Consider the following 26,154-nt stretch of genomic DNA (forward strand, 5'->3'; position numbering starts at 1 on the left):
TACAAATGTTGATGTAAGAACAACATTTCTCAAAAGTCAGGCATACATTTGCTCTAACCCTCAAAATTTGAGAGCAGAGAAGTACCTGGAGAAAGATACACAGAGATGTGGCCTAAACTTGAAATGCTGTGAAGGGTCTTCAAATCTATGGTTGCTCCATCACAGCTACATGGAACCCAGAAGTGAGTACAGAATTGTTACTTAGTCCCACTTTCTCTTTCAAGCTGTCAAGTCACTCTCTCCTAACTTTTCACACAAAAAATATAATAATCATTATTATTTTTTCGTGCTCGCTATGCGCTATGTTAAGAGCTTTACATGTATTAACTCATAACAACCATTTGAGATAAGGGCTATTACTAATAATAACATTGAGAAATCTGATGCACTGCATGATTGTTAACATGCCCCAGGATACAGCTGGTGAGTGGAAGAACTTGACTTTGAACCTGAAATTCAGGTTCCAAAGCTGTGTCCTTAAATTCACCCCATGGTTGCTCCAAATTGCATTTATATACTGCTCTGGGGCTTTCAAAATCTTGATAAGATACTTATAAACGTATTTATCCACCAACCCATTCTTTGGAAACTTATACATAACATTCTTGCACACAAATCTCAGCATAGCCCTGTGCGATAGGTATTATTATTTCCCTCTGTATAATCAGAAGCCTGAATGACTGTGCAAGGTACCTAAGAAGTGGAAGAATCAGAACTCAGACCCAAGTCCAGTAATTGTTCTGCTGAACCACAGCTTCCTCAAGTCACCCCCATCAGGGCATGAATCCTAACCCTGCAAAGATAAACTGACTCAGAATGTAATCTGGGCTCCAGGATTCACTGGTTCTGTAGTCGTAGCAAGTGATTTAAACCCTCTAAGCCTTCATTTCCTTATCCATAACATTAGGGTAAAAAGACCTACCTTAGTAGGGTGGCTGTAAACTTTAAATAAGTTAATTTAAAGGCCAGGGCATTGTCACTCACATATAAAATTAAAATAATAGATAAATTCATAAAAAGTAATCAATACCCAGTTATTTCTGTAAAATGTACATCAGATAAAGTCAGTTCCCTGCTGGGAACCCTCCCTTGGCTTCCCATAAAATGCAAACTCCTCTCTGGTTCAATGGGGACTTTCATTTGTCCACCTCTGTCCTCATGTCATTGCTCTCTGGCCCTTACTCACTAAGCCTGCCTGCACTAGTCTTCTTGAGAATCCAGCCTCAGGGACTTTGCATTTGCTCTTCTTTTGCCCAGAATGTTTTCCCCCTATGTCTTCACATTGTGGCCTTCTTCTTGCATTAGCATTCCAGCTTGATTATCGTCTCCTGAGAGCACCTCCTGAACAATTCAACCATTCTCTGCTCTATTGCTGTATCTTACACAGTTTATAAGTTGTTTCCTTCCTAATGTATATGACCTATTCATTTTGTGTTTGTTTATTTACATTTTTTGTTTGTTTATTTATTTATTGTGATCCTAGTTTTTTCTAGCAACTTATTGTGGAGAATATATACGTGTCCAATGTTATATCAGTGGGGTATGGTTATCATTTTAGTTAACATAATGGAATTTCACTACCTTTACATGTTTGGAGCAGTATGGAAAGTATGTGAATACTGTTTGCTTCTGTGTGACATGCAAAATAGTGTTAAAACATGGTAAGTGCCAGCAGAAATGGACGCCATGATGTTTGTGGTAATTCCCACCGTCTCACTTTGAGGCTGCTCTCTGGAGAAATATCCAGTCCCTGTAGGGCTCTATGACAGTCCCAGAGCGCAATGTCAAACACTTGGAAGATGTGCCCAGGTTTTCCATCAATGACCTTATGTAGAAAAAGTCCAAAGAGTTTGGGCTTTTACACCACGTACTTGTATTGGAAAGCCAGCCCTCCCACTTCCAAGTTGCAGAAATTTCTCTGTGCCTGTTTCCTCATGCAAACCAGTGACAATATAATACCAACCTGATAGAATTGTTGGGAGGATGAGATAAATTAGTACATATAATACACTTATAAAAGTGCAAGGGCTCAGTAAACCCATTAACTACTTTTATGTATCCTCCATAAGAGCTGGATGGAACTGGGTTCCTATTTTCTCATGGGGAGAACAGATAGAAGCAATAAAAAGTAGTACGTGATAAATTCCAAATTCTCATTATTATCACTAAAATCAAACTGAGGCTAATTTTAGGATTTCCCACTAACATTGAAGCCAGTTTTTCCTCCCTCATATTCATATATATTGAGTGACACCAAAGAGCAAGGTAGTGCACTAAGCATGAGTGACAGAAGACACCCATTTCTAGCAAAGAAAATGTCTTATAATTTCTTCAGTAGCTTCACATCTCTGAATTTCAAAAGTACCAGTAGAAAGGAAGACAATGTCTTGTTGTACCCTTCTTCCCCTGGGTCCCAGAATTCAATTAAAATCGTGTTCCATCTTGTCTGATCCAAAGTGTTTCAGATAAAAGGAACCTGGAATGCAGGGACTATATCTGTAGAAGTAGAACTATAATATATCCAGTAAAGTATCATGCAAACAGAGATGCTGAAAAAGTCTATTTGATGATGAAAGAAAATCAGATAGGTAGAGAATTAAATAGGCAGCTACACAGAGCTTTTCAGCAAGCTAGTCCTTTATGACTATAGCCTGCAGGACTTCTCATGAAATAAAATAATCTTGTAATCATGTAATTTCAGGTTTATTGCTTTCTCTTTTTAGCCATGAGTCTCTCTAACCATAATTCTGGCAAAGCCCATTTTGGCATATTGCTATTCAAACATATTCAAAACCCACAACAGGCTACCCTTTAAAAAGGCATTAGTGTAAGTGCCATGGGAAAATATACTCCAAGGTTGTAGGTGAATTGATATGATTTCCTTGATTGTATCTTTTTATTTATGAGGCATAATTTATGAGCACTGGAGAACAAACTGCAATGAGTGATGACTAACTACAGTCAAAGTCATAAATCAGGAGCAGTGAAAGAAGTGATGATTTTGATCGAATCTATTGAATTAGCTGTTGGCCTTAGCCAATACAGGTATTGGAAAGACCTTTTTAATATCTATTTGTCTCCCTCATGGGAATGTGATAACAATCTCATTACATGCCCCTAGGAAACAAATAATTTAATTGTTTGTCTGTTAACATGCAACCTATTTACTCTACTTCTTAATTGCTGGCATTTGGACATTCATGTTGGGTTTTTGTTTATTTCTGATGTGAATTGTCACAAAAATATATTCATGTTCTCTAGTTTTAGAAAGAATGAAGTTGCTTCCCTAGTGCTGTTCAATATGCATATGTCATCGGTATTGTTGAAAGGCTTTTGTGCTATCAAAAATTGTCATTATTCCACAAGGAAGCATGTTACAGAATATCACGGAAGTTGCAGAGATCTCAAAAATGCCTCCAAATCTTAATCTTTTGAGAGCAACAGGCATAATACAACTCTTATAATAAGCAGCCTGGAAAAAGAACAAAATCTCAAATTGCTCCAAGGGCAAGGACAGTCACTGTCACTTACATTAGGAGGCAACAGATTAGAGGTTTTCTTTGAAAGATCACTGGCTGAATTTCGTTATTCCTGCATTCTGTTTTTGTATGGAAAATGAGAGTGAGTACAAGAACAAGTAGACATCAATTGGATGCTAACAGTGTAGACAACATTTCTAAGCTGTTCCCTGGACTTTAACAAGACTTGTAGCATGATGATCTCTCAGCCAAAAGAATCATGACATATTTTTACAACTAAGGAGATTTGTTGATGATATGAGAAAGAAAAACACATCAGGAAGTCCCCAGAGATTTACATTAAGAATTTCTCTTTGCATTTAGACTATACTTGGAAAATATCAGTCCTAAGGAATGCTATTTCAGAAAGCTATAAAGCACTAAAGCTTCGTGTAAGACAAAGCACTAAACTCTACAGTTAAGTGTAGAAGTTGGGCTAAAGAATAACTAGCACAGTACTGTAAGCACCCAATGGGCTACCACTCTGGGAGAATTTTCAGATCTATCTCCCCTTCCCTTGTCCTCTTCAGAGTCATGGTTCCTTCTCTGTCTCTTTTACAACAATTATTACAAATACTTCTGTTCACACATTCTTCCTTTCTGGAAGCAAATTAAAAGGAGAAGTGTGTTGAGAAGAATTGGGAGTATTTAGAATAATATGCTGCAAGGGAAAAATGGATCCAACAAGTTTCAGAAATATCAGGATTTCAAGAAATTTACACCTGGAGTGAAAACTAGGTAGCAAATGATGGTTCTACAAAGCTAGTGAACTCTGGTTCTGTTTGGAACCATGACCACTGTAATAAACTCTATGATGATTAATGCAGCTGTAACATCTTCAAACAGATACATGCTTCATGCTTTTTTGAATGGCTGAAGGTAACGACAAAGGAAATGCAGAGTACAACTCTAAATTTCTATTCTTATGATGTATGAATAGAAATTTAAAATGTATAGTGCCTAGATTCTGTACCAGGTTCTATAGAGAGTAGCCTTCTGTGTTTCTCATATAATCTTGGGCACAAGAATCACTTGGAAATGCGTTAGAAAGACAGGTTCCAAGGTCCTTCTGCCACAAATTCTGATATAAGTACGCAAAATGATTTTGATGATCGTGGCCAAGGAACACTTTTTGACAAAGACTCCTCTGATGGAAGATTTCTAGGAGGCAGTTTTAAACAGAGAAGAGATGATTAAACCTGTTTACACAGAAATGGGATTTTGGCAGCTTGGTGGCAGATGTTGACACAAGGTAATTGAAATTTTTTAAGGCAAAATACAGTCATTAGTCCCGGGGAGGGAGGATAATAAATAAAAGAACAATTTCACTTCTTTAATGGACAATAACATAAAGATGGTAATGGTCACTGGTTAGATTTTTTTTAATTAAACTGAAAACAGAAATATAAACAGAAATTAATCTACTTTTTTTCTAGTCAATTATAGAATTTGTGGTTAAATGGTCTTAGTTGTTTTGGTTTTATCCAAATGGTTGATCTATGTTCTCTGTGACATCTTCTTACATTATAACTCTTGTCATGGTTACAACCAAAACCTTAGAGAAGAGAACACCCTAATTCGGCCAGTCCCAACTTGTTCTTGTTTATAACGTTCTTCATTGGGAGGTTCCTTAACTCTTACAGTTATAATTGTGTGTGTGTGTGTGTGTGCAAGTGTTCACTAAACACGAATAATTGTTTTAGTGAAAACTTTAATCATCTTTTTTATTATAAAAGAGTAAATATGTTCAGCTGGATACTGTAGGAATAAGGATATTGTGAATAAATTTAAAAAATGAAGAGTATCCTTAATTTTTGTCACTTTGACTTGAAATTCATAAGCTTTACTTGCTCCCACCCCACCAATATGTCCCTTCTTTTCTGTGAGCAACCCACACAGAAAGAGCCCATATTTTTGTACCCAATGATCATGACAGGAAATCTTGGGTCACAAACCAGATGGATTAGCTTGTCAGGTAAAAGGTAGGTAAATAGGTGGTGATGGATGGATGGACGAATGGATTAGATAGATGACAGAAAGAATAGAGATAGATACAGTAGGCAACTCCATGTTCACAAGACATTTTATTTCTTGATTTTTATATTGGTTCATTAAAATTAAAAGATCAGGTCATATTGCTCAAAATTTCCCATGTAAGATCTCTGCTGCTTCTTTCTCCACCCTCTAAAGATGGACCCAAATCTTGGGCTCATTGTTTCTCAGTAGAAATCATAAGCATATCTGTTAGCATTTTCTTAAAGATTTACTTATTTTAGAGAGAGAGTGTGCACACGAGTGGGAGGGGCAAAGGGAGAGAGAATCCCAAGCAGACTCCATGCTGAGTGTGGAGCCTGACTCAAGGCTCAATCCCACCACCCTGAGATCGGGACCTGAGCTGAAACTGAGTGGGACGCTCAACCAACTGAGCCACCCAGGTGCCCCTCTGTTAGCATTTTTATTCTGAATCCTGAACTACTATACTTCAGTTCCTTGTTTCTTGCTTCACTGGGCATAGGCAAAAATCCACGCAATTTTTGTGTAAAGGACTTTTTACCTCAACAGACAAAGAGGTATTGACAGTTTCTTTTTTGTTTCTTCTGGCAGTTTGGTATAACAGAAACATTGCCTTGTGGGACAAGTTTTGTGAAATCCATAATTCTTCATTATTTCAGTCAGCTTTCTCTTCATTGTAACTGCTTTGAGTAGCTCATGTAAATAGGCTGATCCTGCTTTGCATAAACACGTTGATTTATATGAATGTTATTTTGATCTCAAATTGATTGAATACTAAAAAGAAAGACTAAGAAAAAGGGCAGTATATTATGAAGGTTTCCTGTCAAAGACAAAAGACGCTAAGTCCTACATATATTCCCAGTTAGTGATGAAGAATTTCTAATTGCTGAGGTTTAGGAACAGAATATTTTTACAGAAATACAGAGAAACACTATAACACTGAGTAGAAGAAACAAAAACAAAGCTAAGCTCTCACTGCGGAGTAAATTCTACGGTCTGTTTCTAAGCATCTCATATTTTGGATGTTCTGCATGCTTTTTTAACACTGCACACCTGGCACGTGTGTACTATGGAATCAAACAAGTTTTTCAGATTTTAAAAGCTCAGGACAAATATAAATAAATATATATATATATTTAATACATATATATATGTGTATATATATATATTAGAAGACATAGTAGAAGACACTGGATGAGAAAGAAAATTTCCTGAAGTTAGATTTGCACACCACGAAAGCTTACTAAGGAATACTCCTACTCCTAAACATGCAGACAGTCTTCTTATATTGCCATTTAGATCTATCATTCTGATTGATCACTGTGTAGTTGGCTGTTATTGGGCCTAATTTAACCCTATACACTCACACATCCATCTACTCTGTCTATTGTACCTGACATTGTACAAATTACTTACTCATGCAAATGACGACCTAAGGCAACCTTTTAGGATATTCGTGTTTAATTATACAAATGGTTCTTGATAAATAAGATTATGCATCCTTCCATATGTTTGTTCCCTCCTTGATGAAAGGAAAATTTAATTTTCATGCAGATTTGGTGGGGACGGTGTTTAAGAATTGCTGAGTTTTATGTAGTCTGCAGATCCATTCAGGTTGCAGAAGCTGACAAAATCACTCTACACCCCACTCAGAGATGAGGAGTTTTTCATTAGGCTTTAACCAGCCTGCTGCATTCTGACGTTAGGGCTCCTAATTGGCCCCCTTTGTGTTCACATGGCCAAAGGCAAAAAAGAGGAAGAACTTGCTCTCCTCTGTGATGACAAAATTGCAAGATCCAAGTTTATCTCATTCTGTTGTGTTTGGTTGCTTTGGGTTGCCAACTTTTCTTCCAGCCTGAAGTTACCTTGCTTTTGAGTGGTCTTATTGATTTCTCTTTGGAGGTCTGGGCAGTGAATTCAGCAGGAAAAGCCCCCAGTACCTGGACATGGTGTAGAACTGGGCCTGCTCCGCCAGAAGGTCTTGGGGCCCCCACATTCCATGCAGTCTCTTCCACCCAAGCAGTGGTCAACATCAGCGCCCCTGGGAAGCCCAACGGAATCGTCAGTCTCTACAGGCTGTTCTCCAACGCCAGTGGGGTGGAGACAGTGGTGAGTAGCAGATTACTCTGAACAAAAATCCAGGACTGGTTTGTTCTGTAAAAATTGACTATGGTGCCCTGGCCTTTTCTTCTACTTGAGACTTCTTTCTTTCCCATCTGTTCTCAATTGCCCATGATGAACTTAGCACAAAGATCCATCAGAGAGAAATAGTGAGAGTTAGGAAACTACAGAAATTATTTAAGTATTCAGGGAGAGAAGTGCTAAAGGTATTAAAGACTCCACAAACATAAGAAACCTAGGACTTTAGTGACAATTGATTTAATTTAATTAGAAAATGCATGTCAAGAATTGCCATACAGTAAGGGATCGACACATGGCCATTGTTGGTGGTGTAAATGTTAATATGAGAAAGAAAAAATAGAGCAAAGACTATCCTCGGACCCCCATTCTGGCATGAGAAAGTCTCTAATAACACTGAAAACTCAGTCTTTCGGTGACTTGGAGAAAGTTCCAGCACTTTGGGAGAAAGCAGAACAGTTTGGCCAGCACAAGTCTTGCTCTGCTGTTTGTGTGTTGGCACATTTGGGGACATGAAGGAAACACAATGGACAATTTAGAGACATCATCTTTCACACCGTGTTCTAGCGAAGCCACTGGCTGAAGGGACCCTAATGATGAACTAGACCAGTTCCTACATTATTTATACGAAGAGGCTGAGAGTCAGCAGAATAAAGCCTCTTCTCTGTAGCACAGTGTGTAACACTCTCACATTTCTCATAAGTGTAGATTATAACACTTTGTTCACAAAAAGAACCTCATGGACGAGTTATGCAGATCTTACTATGACATTATAAATTATTTAGACCAATTTAGGGAACAATTTGGGTAAGTGTGGAGAAATCCTCTGAGGTCAGAGTTCTAGGTATTGAAACACAATTTCAGAAGACAACTTGCAAGGAAAGTGGTATCATATTGAATGTTAAAGGAATATTAGCATATTTTCTACAGGGCTTCGTATTCAATAAATATAGATGATGTAAATACAATCAACCCTTGATTATCCATGGTTATAAAATGATAATATTAATAAACTAAAATAATTTCTATTTGGAATGCATTGTACACATTTTTTTAAATAGCAGATAACTCTTCTTAGTTATATGTTGCTTACGTGAATGTAAAAATTTATTTTCCAGTTTCTGAACTCTTTTGTTCCAGAGTTCTTAATAAAACCACAATGAGATAAAAAACATGCTCCAAATAAACCAAAAAGTTTATAACATAACAAAGACTGTTGAAAAAAAGACTATATTTCATACATACCAACACCGCTGGGGAAGAGATGGACTTTCAAGTTCTTACATATCCATAAAATATAAAAAAATATAACATATACAAATATATAAGATATATATTTCAAGCTCTTAAATACTCAATTTAACATGGATTTGAGGGAATTTTTGGCCCAAAAAACACACGTTGATAACAATGGCAAAGTATGAACCTTCGTGAATATTGACTACAAATACAGTTGAAATATAGGTTTTGTTTTTTGAAAAGGCATTATTCTGAGGGTCACAGAATTTGATCCGTATTTTGTGTTTCTGTTGGTGGGAATACAAACTGTTGTGGTCACTCTAGAAAACAGTATGGAGGTACCTCAAAAAGTTAAAAATAGAACTACCCTATGATCCAGCAATTGCACTACTAGGTATTTACCCAAAGGATACCAAAATACTAATTCAAAGGGATACATGCATCCCGGTATTTATAGCAGCATTATCTAGAATAGCTAAATTATGGAAATAGCTCAAGTGTCCATCGACGGATAAAGAAGACATAGTATATATATACACAATGGAGTTGATTCAGCCATAAAAAAGAATGAAATCTTGACATTGGCAATGACATGGATGGACCTAGAGAGTATTATGCTAAAATAAGTCAGTCAGAGAAAGACAAATACTGTATGATTTCACTCATGTGGAATTTAAAGATTTTATTTATTTGTCAGACAGAGGAATTTAAGAAACAAAAATGATCATAAGGGAAAGAAGGAGAGAGGGAAACCAAGAAACAGACTCTTAATTATAGAGAACAAACTCCCAGAGGAGAGGTAGGTGGCGGATGGGTGAAATAGGTGGTGGGGATGAAGGAGCGCACTTCCTACGATGAGCACCTGGCATTGTATGGAGGTGATGAATCACTAAATTGTACACCTGAAACTAATATTACACTGTGTTAACTAACTGGAATTTAATTAAAAATTTTAAAATACATACTTTATGGGCCACCTGGGTGGTGCAGTCAGTGGCGCATCTGACTTGGTTTTGGCTCAGGTCATGATCTCGGGGTAGTGAGATCCAACCCCGCATAAGGCTCTGTGCTCAGTGTGGAGTCTGCTTGGGATTCTCTCACCCTCTCCTTCTGTCCCTCCTGCTGATGCACTCTCTGTCTCTCTCAATTAAATAAATAAATAAATCTTTATATATATATATATATATATATAAAAGATATCTATATATATTGCATGTTTTGTGCCATATTCTATTCTTTCTATAGTGATAAACAATATTATGCATTGTGATTTCTATCCTGTTACCTCAGACTTCTAACTATTATATCATTACATTTTTTGCATGTTTAAGTTATGCCTTTCCAAGCAGACTGGCAATTCCTTGAGGGTAAATGTTATGCTAAATGCTCTGGTGCATCTCCCAGGGTACGGAGCATGGCACTCTCTTCGTAGGAGGTGAGATACATGATAAACATTTATCAGTTGTCTGTGATCTGTGACACGGCCTCATCTAGTTTCCTCTGTCTTCCTACAGTTGTCTGAAGGCATGGCCACCCAGCAGACTCTTCACGGCCTGCAGCCCTTCACCACGTACTCCGTTGGGGTGGAGGCCTGCACCTGCTTCAATTGTTGCAGCAAAGGGCCAACGGCAGAGCTGAGAACTCATCCCGCTCCACCCTCGGGACTCTCCTCTCCCCAAATCCAGACGCTGTCCTCGAGGACAGGTTCCTTCCGGTGGAGCCCACCCCTGTTCCCCAATGGTGTCATTCAAAGGTAATGGGCCAGACGAAAGGATGAATAAGCTAAAATAAGACATGCATACAGTCTTGTAGCTGCCCAGCACTGCCTAAGGAAGCCATGCTTATTGAACAAATACCTATAGCAAAATAGACAAGTAAACTGATTAGAGTTGTAATGTTCCCTGACAAGTGTTTAAATCACAAAATCAACTAGATAGAAAGGCGAACAACCAAACTGTCTTTAAATAAGAAAGATGATGCAATGTGTTTGCATTCACTGAAAAAAGAGGCTCCTCCTCATGGTTCCCTGGAATTATTCCTTCTATAGGCCTCAGCTGGAATGCAGAAAACTTCTGTGGTTAAATCAGAACTTGCTTGATCTAATTTAAAATGTCATGAACCACTGTTTGGAAAACTAAGGAAGGTATTTCACTCAAAATAATCTGGATGAAAAGATATTGTTTTGTTTTGTTTTTGTTGGTTGGTTGGTTGGTTATTATTTATTTGTTTAAAAAAATGATATTCTCCATTTTCAACAGAGGAGAACAATTTTATCACTCTTCTGAAAAGAGAGACATTTCTCTCTACCAACAAGGGTTGCTAGTTGCTGGTGGGACGGCACATGTGAGCACATTGACTCTGGTTGCATCTGCTGCTCATTTCCAATGGCATTAAAGAAAGTGTTACTGACAGCAGTTTCCCACAAATGGAGATCAGAAAGAGCTGATGGTTCTGCTAACACAAAATGTCTCCTCACAAAATATACCCCGTTTTCAAAGAAAGTTCAACTAATCTTACTGCCTGCTTTCGGCTTCTAGCTATGAGCTTCAGCTCTATGCGGCTTGCCCTCCAGATTTAGCCACGCTGTGTGCCCCCGGCCAAGCAGAGACCAAGTATGTGGGGCTGGGGCTGACGGCCAGCCTTGAGGGCCTCCAGCCCTACACCACCTACAAACTCAGAGTGGTGGCCCACAACGAGGTGGGCAGCACGGCTTCTGGATGGATCAGCTTCATCACCCAAACAGAATGTGAGTAGAAGCGGCTGCCACCATCAGCCAGAGAGGTAGGGGGGAAACCAGGAGACACTTGGCTTTTTTTCTTTTTTTGCTTTATTTTTTTAAGATTTTATTTATTTATTTGACAGAGAGAGAGAGAGAGCACAAGCAGAGGGAGAAGCAGGCTCCTCTGTTTGACTCGGGGTTTGATCCCAGGACCTGAGAAGGCAGACACTTAACCCACTGAGCCACCCAGACACCCTCCGAGATGATTTTTTTTTTTTAGTTTGCCACTCCTTTTCTTTTCAAATTACATGGCATGGCATAATCCAGAAAGTATTTCCAGAAAGCATTGAGATACGGCACTTCAAGAAAAACCAAAGAACAATTAACTAATAAATTGGGGCCTCCTTACATTTCTGTAAAATAACTTCTTTTCAGAATTTATAACGTATATATGTCAATTGTTTAAAAATGACAAATACAGGGACGCCTGGGAGGCTCAGTCGGTTAAGCGACTGCCTTCGGCCCAGGTCATGATCCCAGGGTCCTGGGATCGAGTCCCATATCGGGCTCCTTGCTCAGTAGGGAACCTGCTTCTCCCTCTCTCTCCCTCTGCTTGTGCTCTGTCAAATAAATAAAATCTTTAAAAAAAAAATAATAAAAATGACAAATACAAAAACAGAGCACCTGGCTGGCTCGGTCAGAAGAACATGCGACTCCTGATCTTGGGGTCGTGAGTTCGAGCCCTATGTTGGTTGTAGAGATGACTTCAATAAATAAACTTTAAAAAAATAACAAATACAAAAAGTACTAAGAATAAAATTAGTACTTAGAGTCAGAACCAGCTACATCATGTGCAGGGCCCAGTGGAAAGTAAAGGTGTGAGTTCCCTTATTCAAAAATCACTAAGAATTTCAAGACAGTGACAGTAGAGCATCAAACTAAGTTCGTGACTCTTATGTGAGGGGCCCCGTGCAGCTGTGTGGTTCACACACCCGTAAAGCCACTCCTGCTTATAATCCCACCACCCAGAGGCAACCACATTAGCATTTTGGCCTAATTGATTCCTTTAATCCTTTGCCCATGCAGTTTCTATTATGTGGCTGAGATCATACTCTAATGAAAATTTCATAGTCTGCTTTTTATACTTGACATTTTATTTGCATTTCCCATGACATTAAAAATGCTTTAGCCTAACCAAGTTGAATGACTATATAATTTTCCATCCTATGAATTGGTTAGGCATTTTAGTTGTTCTAATATTTTTCTTTATAAATGTGGTGAGAAGTTTCTTTGTGAACCCATCTTTGAACGTCCGATCATCTTCAAATTAAATTTCGATGAATGGAATTTATTACATCAAATATTTTAATATTTTGGATACTTATCACAAGTTGGCTTTCCAGCCACATTATATCAACTTATAATCTCATCTTCCGGATTTGGCATTGGCATTTTTTGAAGTAAGAGTTACACATTCACGAAAGTCCAAAGCCTCATACAAAGACCTTAATGTGACTGGGTGACATGGCAAGATGTTAGCAACAGGTCACTCTGAGAGAGTGGGTCCTGCCACTGTTCAAGGATTTTACAAATAATCCTCAGCACAAGCTGATGAAGTCAGTGCTATTATCCAAATACACAGAAAACTGAAGCAGGTCCGTGGACCATACACTGTAATTCCAAGATGCCGTTCACGTAGACCAGAATCTGAACGGAGGCTCTGGAAGCTGTACCATGAAGTGTCCCCAAACTAAGGCCAGAGCTGAAGTCACCTGCCAGTTTCCACCCCTGGAAAGTGGAACTATGACTCTAAATTCATAATCCCCCAGCTCAGTGGCACCCTCAGTACCACAATGTTACCCTGGTCTGTAATAAAGATTTCGGACCTTCTCTACCCTCCTCAAGCCTCCTACATCCTCCCACCCCGCCCCCCACCCCCATCCTATCCTCACTCGCCTCTCCCTATATTCTCCAGAACTCCTTGCCTCCAAATTCACCAGGAAAAGACAAGTCACCAGTCAGACGTTTGCTCCCTTCCTACCCCAGACCACCGCATTCACCCGCAATTGGCTTCATTTCTGTCTGCGACGAGGAAGGTGGTCCTTCTACCTGATATAATCCTACCTCTTGTGCTTCGAATAGCAGCCCCTTCGCTGCTGAACGTCCTCCTCTCTGCGACCTTCAGTGTATCCCGGTTAAAGTCACAGCTGTTTCGCTCCCACATGTCACCTCTGCGGCCTGCCACACTCCTCCCTTCATAGCAAAACTTGTCTGAAGAACGCTCTTTGTATCTTTGCCCATTTCTTCCTATTTCTCCTTTAACTTCCTCCAGACTGACTTTCACCTCCTCCCTTCACAAACCTTAAAGGAACCATGAGAAATATTTGTGCCTACCTGAAAACACAGTAAAATGAATTCTGACTTACTAATAAAAAAATGCTACTGTATTCAAGGAGCAGGAGAAAATATAATCACCATCCCTGAGAAGGAGTTACCCTTCATAATACAACCATAAGCCAGTTTTGCTAATTATTCCAGTTTTGTGTGTGTGTGTGTGTGTATTGGCCAGAAGGCCAGGCCAAAACAACTGTGTGAGGTGTGCAGGGATAACCAATTCTCTTGTTAATCATCAAGCTGAGGTTCACCAGATTTTTTTTTCCTCATGCTGGGGAAAAAAAAACAAAACAAAACAAAAACAGAGTGAACAGATTTAAGAATTCCTTCCTTTCTGTTCTTCCTTTACATTGAAGAAGTAGCACCAAGGAAGAAGGGGCTCACTTGGCCCACTTTACTGGATCCACAGACATGGAAAAGTACAATCAGTGACTGGCTATCATAGGGCTTTGTAAATACCATTCGTGCTACTTTTAACTCATGATACACACTAGAATAGAAAAAAATAGGGGGGCGCCTGGGTGGCTCAGTTGGTTAAGCGACTGCCTTCGGCTCAGGTCATGATCCTGGAGTCCCGGGATCGAGTCCCGCATCGGGCTCCCTGCTCAGCAGGGAGTCTGCTTCTCCCTCTGGCCCTCCTCCCTCTCATGCTCTCTGTCTCTCATTCTCTCTGTCTCAAATAAATAAATAAAATCTTTAAAAAAAAAAAAAAAGAAAGAAATAGGGATCGGAAATACAGACCAAAAGTACTTTAAAAGTAGTATTTGTAGTTTTATATAAGCATGATCACTTACATACTCAGAAAAGGGTCTGGAGAGCCTTTAGCAATGCATTCTGCCCCCCGTGCCTGAACTAGACCTTCGGCACCAGGACAGAAGTGAGGCGTCAACGTTGAACAACTGGCCTTCTTCTTGAGAGAAAAATGTCCTGATTGGAAGCGCTCGCCAGTTTCCGTGGTGTAAATATTCCCACTGCAGCGGATTTCAAGGTACCCGTGTGACAGCATGGAGCACAGCTCGGAAGAGGTGGCTGGTGGTGCGCGCTTGTAATCGCTGTACTGTCCAGACACAACAGATGTAAATAACCTCAAGGGCATAGATAATAATACACTGTAGGGAAATGATTAAGGAGTTACGGAAGTTGAGTATTTATTACCTTTCTTTTAATACCATTTATTTCAGTTTATGTAATTTACTTTTCAATAATGGTTGGGTTTAATAACCAACTCACAAAATCCCTAGTCACCACTGGACTGCACCCATAAAGCAATTAGTAAATTGTGCTCCTTTGAGTAAATGTGTCTTGGTTACAACAAAGCGACGTGGGCTTTACGGTTTAGCAGGTCTGGGTTCAGATCCTCGGTCTCCTACCAGCAACTGACATTAAGCAAGTTACTTGGCTCCTCTGAACCTGAAAAATTAGGAACTAATTCTTACAAGATGGTTTTGAAGATTAAATGAGATAAAACACATCAAGCGCAAAGGGCATAGCGGCTTTTCCTGTTTTCTCAGTCTCCAAATCCATTATTTTTGAGGATATTGGTTGTTTAATCGCTCTTTCCTCTGGAAGATCTCCGTGTCCTGCAAGGCAAATAAAGCTCCTATCTTTCTATTTTCCTACTATTTACAAGCCTCCTCTGTATTTATACTGTTAGGATGCAGAGGAGACGTGGAAATCTACTGAATTGAGTGACAAAAGGAAGCCACAGACAAATACAACAGTATAGTATAGTCCATTGTGATATTGGGCAAAATTTATGTTGGAAAAACAGATATTTAAAGAGGGTTTGGTAGCTCTTGTTTTCGCATTTGCAGAAATATTTTCTTATGGCTTTATAAAAATGTCTTATTTTGAAAGATAAGAATCAAAGTTGTCTTGTGGTTAAATACTGAGATGGCCCAAGTATAAATTATTCCTTATTTTGTTATATTTCCTAACATCAGCAACAGATGGGTTTAATTTCTAAAGAAAAAAGATACCCAATTTATTTCCACCACTCCCTTTTTTCTTTTCTTAAAAGCCAATTTAGTATATAGATGGATCTTAATGCTGTTACAAATGTATTGATTATTTTGGAGAAAACAAGATCTCATGAAATAAATCTCTTCTGACTTGACAAGATGATATGGCAACCCTTCATTTGTTTCAGCAAAAATTATTCATTTAAAAGATGAGACTCCGTTACAGATTGTTTTTCCTTTGTTTTAGTAAGGAGCTGAATAATGGAAAGAGAACATGCACACCAAGTCGCTTCTGTATCTGATATAATACTTAGGAGACCTGAACTTGATTATATACTAATGTACTATGCTATTGATTGATTAGTCAGGGCAATGAATTATTATAGTCGAATTGCTATTTGCAAGGCTTTTTAACTATCTTAGAAAACAAACTAACGTTTCAAGAAAAGCTTTAAAAATAAATGGGTGCCAAAAGGACATAATTCACCATCTAAGCAGTTTAGTTCAGAGGGAAAAAAAATATATTAACTTCATCTAGTCCTTGGGGCTTTGTAGCAATAAATATTGATTCGATATGAAAAATAGCAATCTACTGTAGTTAATAGTGTTAAGGATACTTTACCTGTTAAAAGAGGGAAAATGCAACAAAATATGAGCTCCAGGGTTATGTTGGTAAGCACAACCATTGTATGTTAATAGTTTTATTTCATAAAACACTGCTCTCCATTGATTTTTTTTTTTTTTTTTTTTTTTGGAAAGCAGGCGCAACGGTGCTGAGAAAGCATTTCACACATGTTCCCATTGGTTTTCTTTTTACCCCCGATGCAAGGGTGTTGTTTTTTGTTTTTTTTTTTTAAACACTGAGGAAAATATGAAGGGTTCCAACAATGCTTATTTAGGGGTGAGGGAGGACATATTAAAAAAAAGATATACATACACACACGTACTCCGAAGTAACCATGTTTAGAACATAAAACTTTCTCCCAACAGTGCCCCAGTACCGAGCCCCATTTTTGGTGGACAGCAATTTGTCTCTGGTGCGTGTGGACTGGAGTGGCTCTTTCCTGCTGAACGGCCCACTGAAGGAGTTCGTGGTGACTGATGGAGGCCAGCGTGTGTATCGTGGCTTCGACACCACCCTCTACCTGCCGAGGACGGCGGACAAAAGTTAGTTTCTGACCCCCATTTCATAGTGTGTCAGGAACTCTGGGTCCCCACCTGATAGTCCATCTGAAAGGTGACCAGTAAATGTGTAAATGTCTTGGTTTAAGTGGCCACTTCTTGTGGAAAAGTTGCGGCTCCCAGTAAATAAGCTCTCCCTTCCCGTGTGAAGCTTGATGTGTGGCCATTATGAGGCAGAAGGAGGGGGAGGGCTGTGTGACTTCAGTGTCCCCACAATGGAATGAGAGCTCAGGGCACCATGAGAGAAAGAGTACCGACGAGTAGTCACTGAGTATCCTGAAATAATGCACTTTTCGGGACGTCAGATATTTCCTTGATGAATCCACAGCCTCCAAACGGAGACTGAACAGGCTGTGACCATCTCCAACTCTTAAGGGCTCTGAGTGAGGGCTTTCCTTAACCAACCTTGGTATCCGTTCCTCAAACAAAACCCCTTTGCCTTCGAAAACCGAACTCTTTCTCCCTGTTTAATGACATGTTCTTCTTCTGTTTGTCTGGTTTTTAAACTGAAATGAGAAAAAGCTTTAAAAGGTACTAAGTATTTTCCTTTTTTTTTCCCAAAGAATTTATTTATTTATTTTTGAGAGAGAGAGAGAGATTATAAGTGGGGGTAGGGAGAGAGAGAATCTCAAGCCGACTTCGTGTTGAGTGTGGAGTCCTAAGCGGGGCTCGATCTCACAACCCTGGGACCACGACCTGAGCCAAAACCAAGAGTCAGGCGCTTAACACACTGAGCCACCCAGGTGCCCCAGTCTTAAGTATTTTCTAATGATTAATGTGACCACCAGACCAAGAGATGTGAAGACATGTTAAGCACTCTGGATTTATAAAGTGAATTCTTTAGTGGACTTTTTAAAAAAAATTTCCTTGAAAATACTATTTATTTTGGTTAAAAGTAGAGATAAACAATGAGCTCCAGCATTGCATTTATAATATTTGAAGTTTATCAATAACATTTTTATAACTGGGCTACACATTTCCATGGTCACAGTTCTCGGTCACCTAAGACAGCTGTTGTGACGAGCAGATGGACCCGTAGTCGGGAAATCTGGGTTCTACTCCCAGGCAGGCCTCTAAGGATCTACGTGGCCTTATAAGAGTTGCCTCTCTCGGGTTCCCGGCTATTGAAAGAAGTATTTAGACCATTTGATTTCCAAGATCCCATTTGAGCTCTCCTGCTTAGAAGGAAACTTTGGGTCACATAGTGTAAAGTGCACCTGGTACCTTTTGAAGGAACAGGTTTAGACCATGTATAGAACAACAAGACACACTGGGTGTTATCCTTTACTCTTCTGATAATTCTTGTTTGTTTATTTATTTATTTATTTTGCTATATAAGCTCTGAGCTTATTTAGTTGTATTACTTATAAATACATACTATTATTGCACTAATGATAGCTATTTTTCTTGGCAATTTTAATATTAGAAATAAGTTTGCCGGGGCGCCTGGGTGGCTCAGTCGGTTAAGCGACTGCCTTCGGCTCAGGTCATGATCCTGGAGTCCTGGGATCGAGTCCCACATCGGGCTCCCTGCTCGGCAGGGAGTCTGCTTCGTCCTCTGACTCTATCCCCTCTCATGTGTTCTCTCTCTCATTTCTCTCTCTCAAATAAATAAATAAAATCTTTTAAAAAAAAAAAAAGAAAGAAAGAAGTTTGCCTATTAGATAAAACCTCACAGCTTGTGCTGGAAAACTATTTTCAGACTTTTCTGTGCTGTGGTACGTTGCTCTTCTAAAAGTCTACCCACTTTGTAGGTGTTGAATGACCTAGTCATGTACCTTTTTTCTAGCCTTCTTTTTCCAGGTCATCTGCACCACAGATGAAGGAAGCGTTAAAACACCTGTGGTCCAATATGATACTGCTACCGGATTTGGTAAATGTTTAACTCATATTATATTTAGTATAGAACCTATTCATTTTTCTAAAAAAAAACCCATATATTTGTTTATACATACGTGTGCTAATGTATTAGCATAGACTATATGGAAGGAACTGTGTTAAGTATTATAAGAAATTTTTTTAAAAGTTCTCACAGAAATTACATTAGACAAGGAGTTAGGACATGTGGTACTCTTAAAATACCGAGTCATTGAATTATAGACATAGAGAGATAATTGTTAAATTCTCTCCTACCCACAAATCCTGTTGGTAAAGAACTAAAATGGCTTTGTTTACCAAAAAAGTGATTTATAGAGGAAGTCAGAGAAAAGAGATCAGAGGAAGAGAGAAAATACTCTAATGTCAATTTGTGTTGATCATGGAGATAATATTGTAGATTCAGAGCCTAAAATGGTGAATTGGGGAGATTTCTCTCTTGTATTCTCTGTAGAAGATTATGATTGATTGTTATTACCAAGTAATTTAGCTGAAGAGATGAAATTATAATTTTAATGGAGCATCTTTTAAATTGAGTTCTACCTACAATCTTTGAATCTAACATGTGTAATACTTTACAATTTCAAAGGGCAAGTTAGAGAAATGCCAAATCTTTTCCATTAGAACAGAATTGGAACTGATACCCTATTTTAGATTCCAGTAACTAATTTTATATCAAATCTGTATGCATGTATAGTTAGGTTTTTTTTTAATACAAATGTCCAAAAATTCTGAAACACAGGTAAACATATATATTGTTATCAAGGATAATTTCGATCACTAAAATATATATATATATTATTCTGTGATTCTAGATCTTACATGTCTGGATGCCATGTGCAATTTTGTACAATACCTAACACAATTCCACATAGTCTATCTCCATTTCATTTCATAGCAGCGGTGGGATAGAGTAGACTTTATTTGGTTTTTGGTTTTTGGTGTTTTTAGAAGGAAGAGAGGCGGGGGCAGAGGGAGAGAGAGAATCTTAAGCAGGCTCCACACCCCACTCGGGGCTTGATCTCATGATCTCACATGACCCTAAGATCAGGAACTGAATCAAAATCAAGAGTCGACGCTTAACCCACTGAGCCACCCAGGTGCCCAATTATTTGATATTCTTTTAGCAACTCCAATGTTTCCACAAGTGGAGTGGACCAATGGAGGCCTAAGGGACACCAGAACTTAACCAAGAATTCTCCGAAAGCTTGTTGCTAAGATGAGAATTTGAACGTGGTTTCTGGGCTGACTCCCAGCCCCATACTTTTCCTTGAGCAGTGGTTCTCAAATTGAAGTGTGCGTAAGAATCATCTCCATGTGCTTATTTATTATATGGTTTCCCAGGCCCCTGGCAGAGATCAAGTCAGTAGGGCCCAGGAATATGCTCTTTCAACAAGCCCTGCCCATAACATTGTGTGTTAGCTATAATCCGATTTTTAAAATTAAAAAAGTAAATAAAAATAAACAAGTCCCGCCCAGTGATTCCGATGCAGGGGACCAGGATCATGAGTTGAGCAAAACCGCACAATCTAGATTGAGCCACCTCCAAATCCAGCCCGTCCAGTCTCCGAGGTCAGGGGCAAGTACATCTTCCCTGCGGCGGGCAATCCACAGGGCGGGATCTACTCTGACACCACTGGGGTTTTTCTTTGAACTCGAGGCTCAGCCACTGCAGTTCCCTACCCTGACCCTGAGGCTTCCATTTGTTGGGTGGAGGCCCTTGAAATCAAAGGGACTTTGAAAAAAGAAAACCGAGAAGGGATAAAGACACATCCTCTGGATTTTAAGCTCTCCATAAAAGAGGGGAAGCCTGTATTGGGTTCCTGAACACAAACTGAGGTTTCCCTTGATGAGAGAAGGAACACTGAGGACAGTGAGAAGTTATGAAAAAATTCCAAGATGTATTGTCCAACTAATAGCCATAGTCAGTTTTAATTTTATGATGTAACTTCTAAAATGTTCCTGTTCCCTTGCCTGAGGCAGCCTTGCAGCACTGAAGTCTGGCCATCCTCATTTCCCTCCTCCTGTTCTGAGGGCTGTTTTCTTTCTGCGGCTTCCCTCAGGCAGGCTGCCCTACATTCCCCCTGTGTCCTCCCTAGCAAGGGGCCCACTGGGCCCATCAGATCCGTTTCTGGAGTTATAGCCCTGTGCCGCACAGAGGAAATTCAACTCTTCCAGCGCATAACCAAGGTGGTTGTTGTTGTTGTTTTTTTAATTCAAACAACACACATTGATTCCTAGTTAGGGGAATTCCTACCTGCTGGAATTAGGCAGAGCTTTGACCGCAAGTCTTTACTTTTTTTTTTTTTTTTTAAGATTTTATTTATTTGACAGAGAGAGACCCAGCGAGAGAGGGAACACAAGCAGGGGGAGTGGGAGAGGGAGAAGCAGGCTCCCGGCTGAGCAGGGAGCCCGATGTGGGGCTCGAACCCAGGACCCTGGGATCATGACCTGAGCCGAAGGCAGACGCTTAACGACTGAGCCACCCAGGCGTCCCTGCAAGTCTTTACTTGAGATGGAGAAGCAGAGGTCCAGAAAGGCAGAGTGACTTTTTTTTAACCACAGAGCTATCAGAAGTCGAGTTAGGGTTAGCTAAGTCGTGTGGCTCTCTTAGGGAGCTCGAAATTTAGTCTCAGTCACCTTCTCTCCCTCTCTTAAACCTCCTCACCCCGATTCTGAAGCCCTCCTCTTCCCTCCCACTGAAAATGTGGGTGTCAAGTGTCCAGCAGGCCCACCCAGTCCTTGAGGTGCTGCAAGGGGGAGTTAGTGCGAGGAGCAAAGAGGCGCTTGCCACTGCCTCTGTTTGCCCTTCTTCCTCTTGGCCATAAGCACCTGCGTCGGTCGCACACCAGCCTGCGTGCCTGCTGCTGGATCCGTGGGCTTCCGAGGCCACCCTGTGACCCCAGTCAAGGGTTCGCTGCTTGGGGTACATCAAATTGAGCACACCCAGAGGAAGTGTTGAAAGCAAAGTACTTCTTATTATTTGTTACAAGTAAGGAGACAGGGAGAAAGCTCTGTCTCCCCATGGGGTTAGTACAGGAAGCTTTGATTCAGTGCATGGGGCGCGGGGTAGGCACGGGGGGCTTACAGAGGCACTTCTGGTTCAATTCTACATGCCGAGCACATCAGCATGCTAGGGCAAACATCGTATGTTCAAAAAAATGGCACAGAACTCCACCCATAGGAAGAGATCTTAGTATTATAATGAGCTAAAGATAACTTCAGGACAACTCCGGGGGGCGTCTGTGCTGGTCCTCATCCAACCCTGTTCCAACTGGCTCACGTAAGGGGCTGTCGGGCGACACACAGCTAGCGAGGGGCTCTCGGGTGAAACACCTGCTTGGCTGTGCCCTGGGCTGGCACTGTTCGTTCTGCAAAACAAAACACAGTTCTCCCCAGCTTTTGTCCCTTCCCCTCCTCCCTTCTGCTGAGAGTGTGCAGCCCTCTTATGTGAGTAACTTCCTATGACATCCTAGCCAACAGCCCCAGCAAGTGGCTGCGCTGGAGATGATCTCTGAGCCCCGCTCGGGCCCCCGCTCCGTTTGCTTGATCTCACGGCCTTCTGCTGCCCTGCAGTGAGCCCTGTAAGCCTTTCTCCTGTCTGCCCCGGCTCATTCCAGCTTTCTCCACACCGGCAGACTTGAGAGCTGTGGGCCCAGCACAGGGTAAATACGTGTTCATTCAACGTGAGCTACTGTGATTAGCCTCACGTGCGGAGAATCACCTCGGCTGAACTCGCAACACTGAACAGAAACCAAGAGTAAGTGGTCCTCTTGCCAAAGGATTTCTTTCCAGGGGAAGCTCTCTGAGGGTTCTGGAGTGATGACTTGCAGAACTTCCGCTATGTCACAGAGAGGCCAGGGTACAAGAAATCTAAAGACAACATGTTGGCAAGCACAGGCTGCTTACATCACAATAGAAAACAGGATCTGCTCTTTCTAATCCAGTTTGCACAAAACTGCCCAGGAACCCAGCTGTTGCATGGAGTGAGGGGGCCCTGGGTCTCCTCAGCATTGACTGTATGTATCCAATAGGTTCTCTGTGGCGATATTAATAAGGCTGGGCCCTCACGAGAGTCCATTGTTAAGAAAAGGCTTTGCTCTCAGGGCACGCAACTGGGAAGCAGGCATTCCTCAAGGTTCCCTTGGTGACCCCCTTTAAAATTCCCCGCATCCTCCTTGCCCTGTCTTTCCCAGGGAACGTGCCAAGGCAGCAGTGATTTCCATCCCGAGGAGCGTCAGAGAGGTCCCCTGAGGGCTGTAAGCTTCTCCCTGCCACAGGGCACCATTTTCCCCGCCTGAACGCAAGTACACACAAGCACCATGAGACAAACTGCTTTAAACTCCTTTCCAATTTACTCTCGAACAACAGGGCAAGGGATCACAAAATTGCCTTCTGAAATAACATTTCCTTTTCCTGTCCCTGGGTTTTGCAGGCCTGGTTCTGACAACTCCTGGAGAAAAGAGAGGATCGGGGAGCAAAAGCACTGAGTTCTACAGCGAGTTATGGTTCATCGTGTTAATGGCGATTCTAGGCTTGATCTTGTTGGCCATTTTTCTGTCTCTGATACTACAAAGAAAAATCCACAAAGAGCCGTATATCAGAGAGAGACCTCCCTTAGTACCTATTCAGAAGAGAATGTCTCCAGTGAATGTCTACCCACCCAGGGAAACCCACGTGGTATGTCTCTGAAAGCGGGCCCCATTTCCCTATCACTGGGCTAGAATACTGGCTTTTATTTAGGTGGAAATATTTCCAGAGTCATGGTAACAAGGGATTAGCCCTTGTTTGTTAAAATACGGGATCCAAGAAAGGCTAATAGTGACCTTATGAAAGAGACCACCAGAGAGCTTTCTTGTCCCTTCCTCCATGTGAGGACACAGCAAGAAGACAAGAAGACCCCCCTCTGTGAACCAGGAAGCAGGCACCTACCAGACACTCCATTTGCCAGCACCTTGAGCTTGGACTGCCCAGGCTCCAGAACTTGAGAAATAATTCCTGTTGTTTATAAGCTACCCAGTCTATGGGATGCTGTTATAGCAGCTCAAAGGGACAAAGATACCTGGGAAGTTTTTAAAAACGCCATTGCCTGGGCCTTATCCCAGAAACTCTGATTCCATTGTTTTTGAGTGGGGCCTGGGGATTGGTGGGGCCTGGGAATGAGGGGCTCCTCATAGCTCCCAACCACCTGCTCCTAAGAGAGGAGGTCAGGCAAAGGTCTTGGGCGTGAGGCCACACGTGTGGTAGTGCAGGGGGATCGTGGCCCAGAGCACTCATTGACGGGATAAAAGGTGACTGAATTTGAAGGTGCACTCTGGTATGTCTACCTGGAGGAGGAAAGGCTGCAGACTCTAATTCCCACCAGGCGCCAGTCCTTTCCAAGCCGTGCGTCCAAAGGGCTGCATCTGCCTGAGAAATCACTTTTTTTCCAGTTTGCACAAAGGTTGAGCTCGTGGCCAGCTGTGCAGCTAAAACTCTGATTACCACTTCCACCGTGTGGGGGAGTTCTTCCACAAGAAGCAATCTTGGACGCCAGCTGGGTGTCCTACAATTCAATTCTGACTCTATCTACCGAGAGATGGCATCAGATTTTACAAGCTAAGGGTTCAGGTCTCCAAGACTGTCCCCGCCCCCCAACTTCAGATACCAATCATAAGTCCAGGTTGTCACCTGGCTTCTGACAGACGAGCTACAGATTGGAGTTTGCAGTGGCCCCTCCTTGGGTTCAATTAGTTTGCAAGAGCAGCTCACAGAACTCAGAGAAACATTTCACTTGCTGGATTACCAGTTTATTACAAAAGGAAAGAACTCAGGAAAAGCCAGATGGAAGATATGCATAGGGCGAGGCATGGGGAAATGGTGCTGAGCTCCCACACCCTGCTGAGCTCGCCACTCCCAGAACCTCCACGTGTTCACCAACCCAGAAGCTCTTAGAACCCTAAAATGGAGGCTTTATCACTTAGGTGTGATTGATTAAATCATTGGCCATTGGCTACTGATCCAACCTCCGGTCTCTCTCCCCTCCCCAGAGGTGAGGGGTTGGGGGTATGTTGAGGGGGGACTGAAATTTCCAGCCCTCTAATTACAGGGTTGGCTCTCCTGACAACCAGCCTTAGGTGGTGCCCAAAGTCACTCATTAACATAACAAAAGACACCTTTGTGGCTCTCCTCACTTAAGAAATGCTGAGGGTTTCAGAAGCCCTGTGCCAGACATGGGACTGAAGACCAAACATATATTTATTATAAACCACAGTGTCACAGCAGCACCCAAATTAAGTACAGAAGCCTGGTCAAACCGGCTGAGTGGCAACACTTTAAAAAATAGAAATGAGTGAATCAACTGTCATCCAGATCTCTTTGCTTGTCCAGGACCCATCAACAAACAGCGGTTAAGGCGCTGACAAAACCATATCACAGCCAAGTAGTGGAAGTGGGGGCACAGAGGGATAGTCATCCCTCTGAGGCCCATGGTTTGTGTCTGGGGCAGGGAGCAGCCATGGGACAGCGACTTGGTGGTGGAGAAGCCATGACAATGCCCCACCATCTGGTCCTCAGCCCTCACCAACCATACCTCCTCCCACTCTCCTTGCTTTCCTAGCCTCCTTCCTCCCTGAGCACATCAAGCTCCTCCCACTGGGCCATCGCTCCTGCTCTTCTCTTGGGTGGCTCTCACTCTCACTTCATTCAGGCCCCTGCACAAATGTCACTTCCCCTTCCATGTGAAATTAAATTCCCTAGCTTCTTAGTCTACTTTCCTTTTCTATTGCACCATCACCACAAGATACCATAGTCAATATGCTTATCTGACTCCTCAAAGAGAATGTGAGCTCCCCAAGGGTAGGGATTTTGTGGGCCATTTACTTTTATACCCCAAGACCCAGAACAGTGCCTGGCATATAATAGATATTCCACAAATGTTTGTGAAATGAATGAATATTGAATGGCCAACTCAAACAACCAGCCATGTGCTACTATTCAGTGTATATTCATCAGAAGATCCTCACTGAAGAGCAGATACTTTAAAGTTTTCCCTTGTGGAAGAGTAACTCTCTCTCTGAGGAAGCCATGTTCTTAGACAAAAGAAGCACCACCACTTCCGGAGTCCAGAAGTGCA

The 26,154-nt window shown here is 41.3% G+C and overlaps 1 protein-coding gene across 1 annotated transcript in view; it reads left to right on the plus strand.

Moving 5' to 3' along the window:
- The window catches only part of USH2A (usherin), a 701,438-nt gene that overhangs the window by 672,349 nt on the left and 2,935 nt on the right, over window positions 1-26,154 (plus strand). Inside the window, exons 64-69 of the mRNA XM_045876094.2 lie at window positions 7,434-7,640; window positions 10,424-10,662; window positions 11,447-11,655; window positions 16,974-17,150; window positions 18,955-19,038; window positions 23,476-23,720. Coding sequence (XP_045732050.2) covers window positions 7,434-7,640; window positions 10,424-10,662; window positions 11,447-11,655; window positions 16,974-17,150; window positions 18,955-19,038; window positions 23,476-23,720 — 1,161 coding nt within the window. The remainder of the gene's footprint in view (window positions 1-7,433; window positions 7,641-10,423; window positions 10,663-11,446; window positions 11,656-16,973; window positions 17,151-18,954; window positions 19,039-23,475; window positions 23,721-26,154) is intronic.

This window comes from Mirounga angustirostris, unplaced genomic scaffold (genome assembly GCF_029215605.1).
Source record: "Mirounga angustirostris isolate CCGP_5_RB_7025 unplaced genomic scaffold, mMirAng1.0.hap1 SCAF_6, whole genome shotgun sequence".
NCBI lineage: Eukaryota > Metazoa > Chordata > Mammalia > Carnivora > Phocidae > Mirounga > Mirounga angustirostris.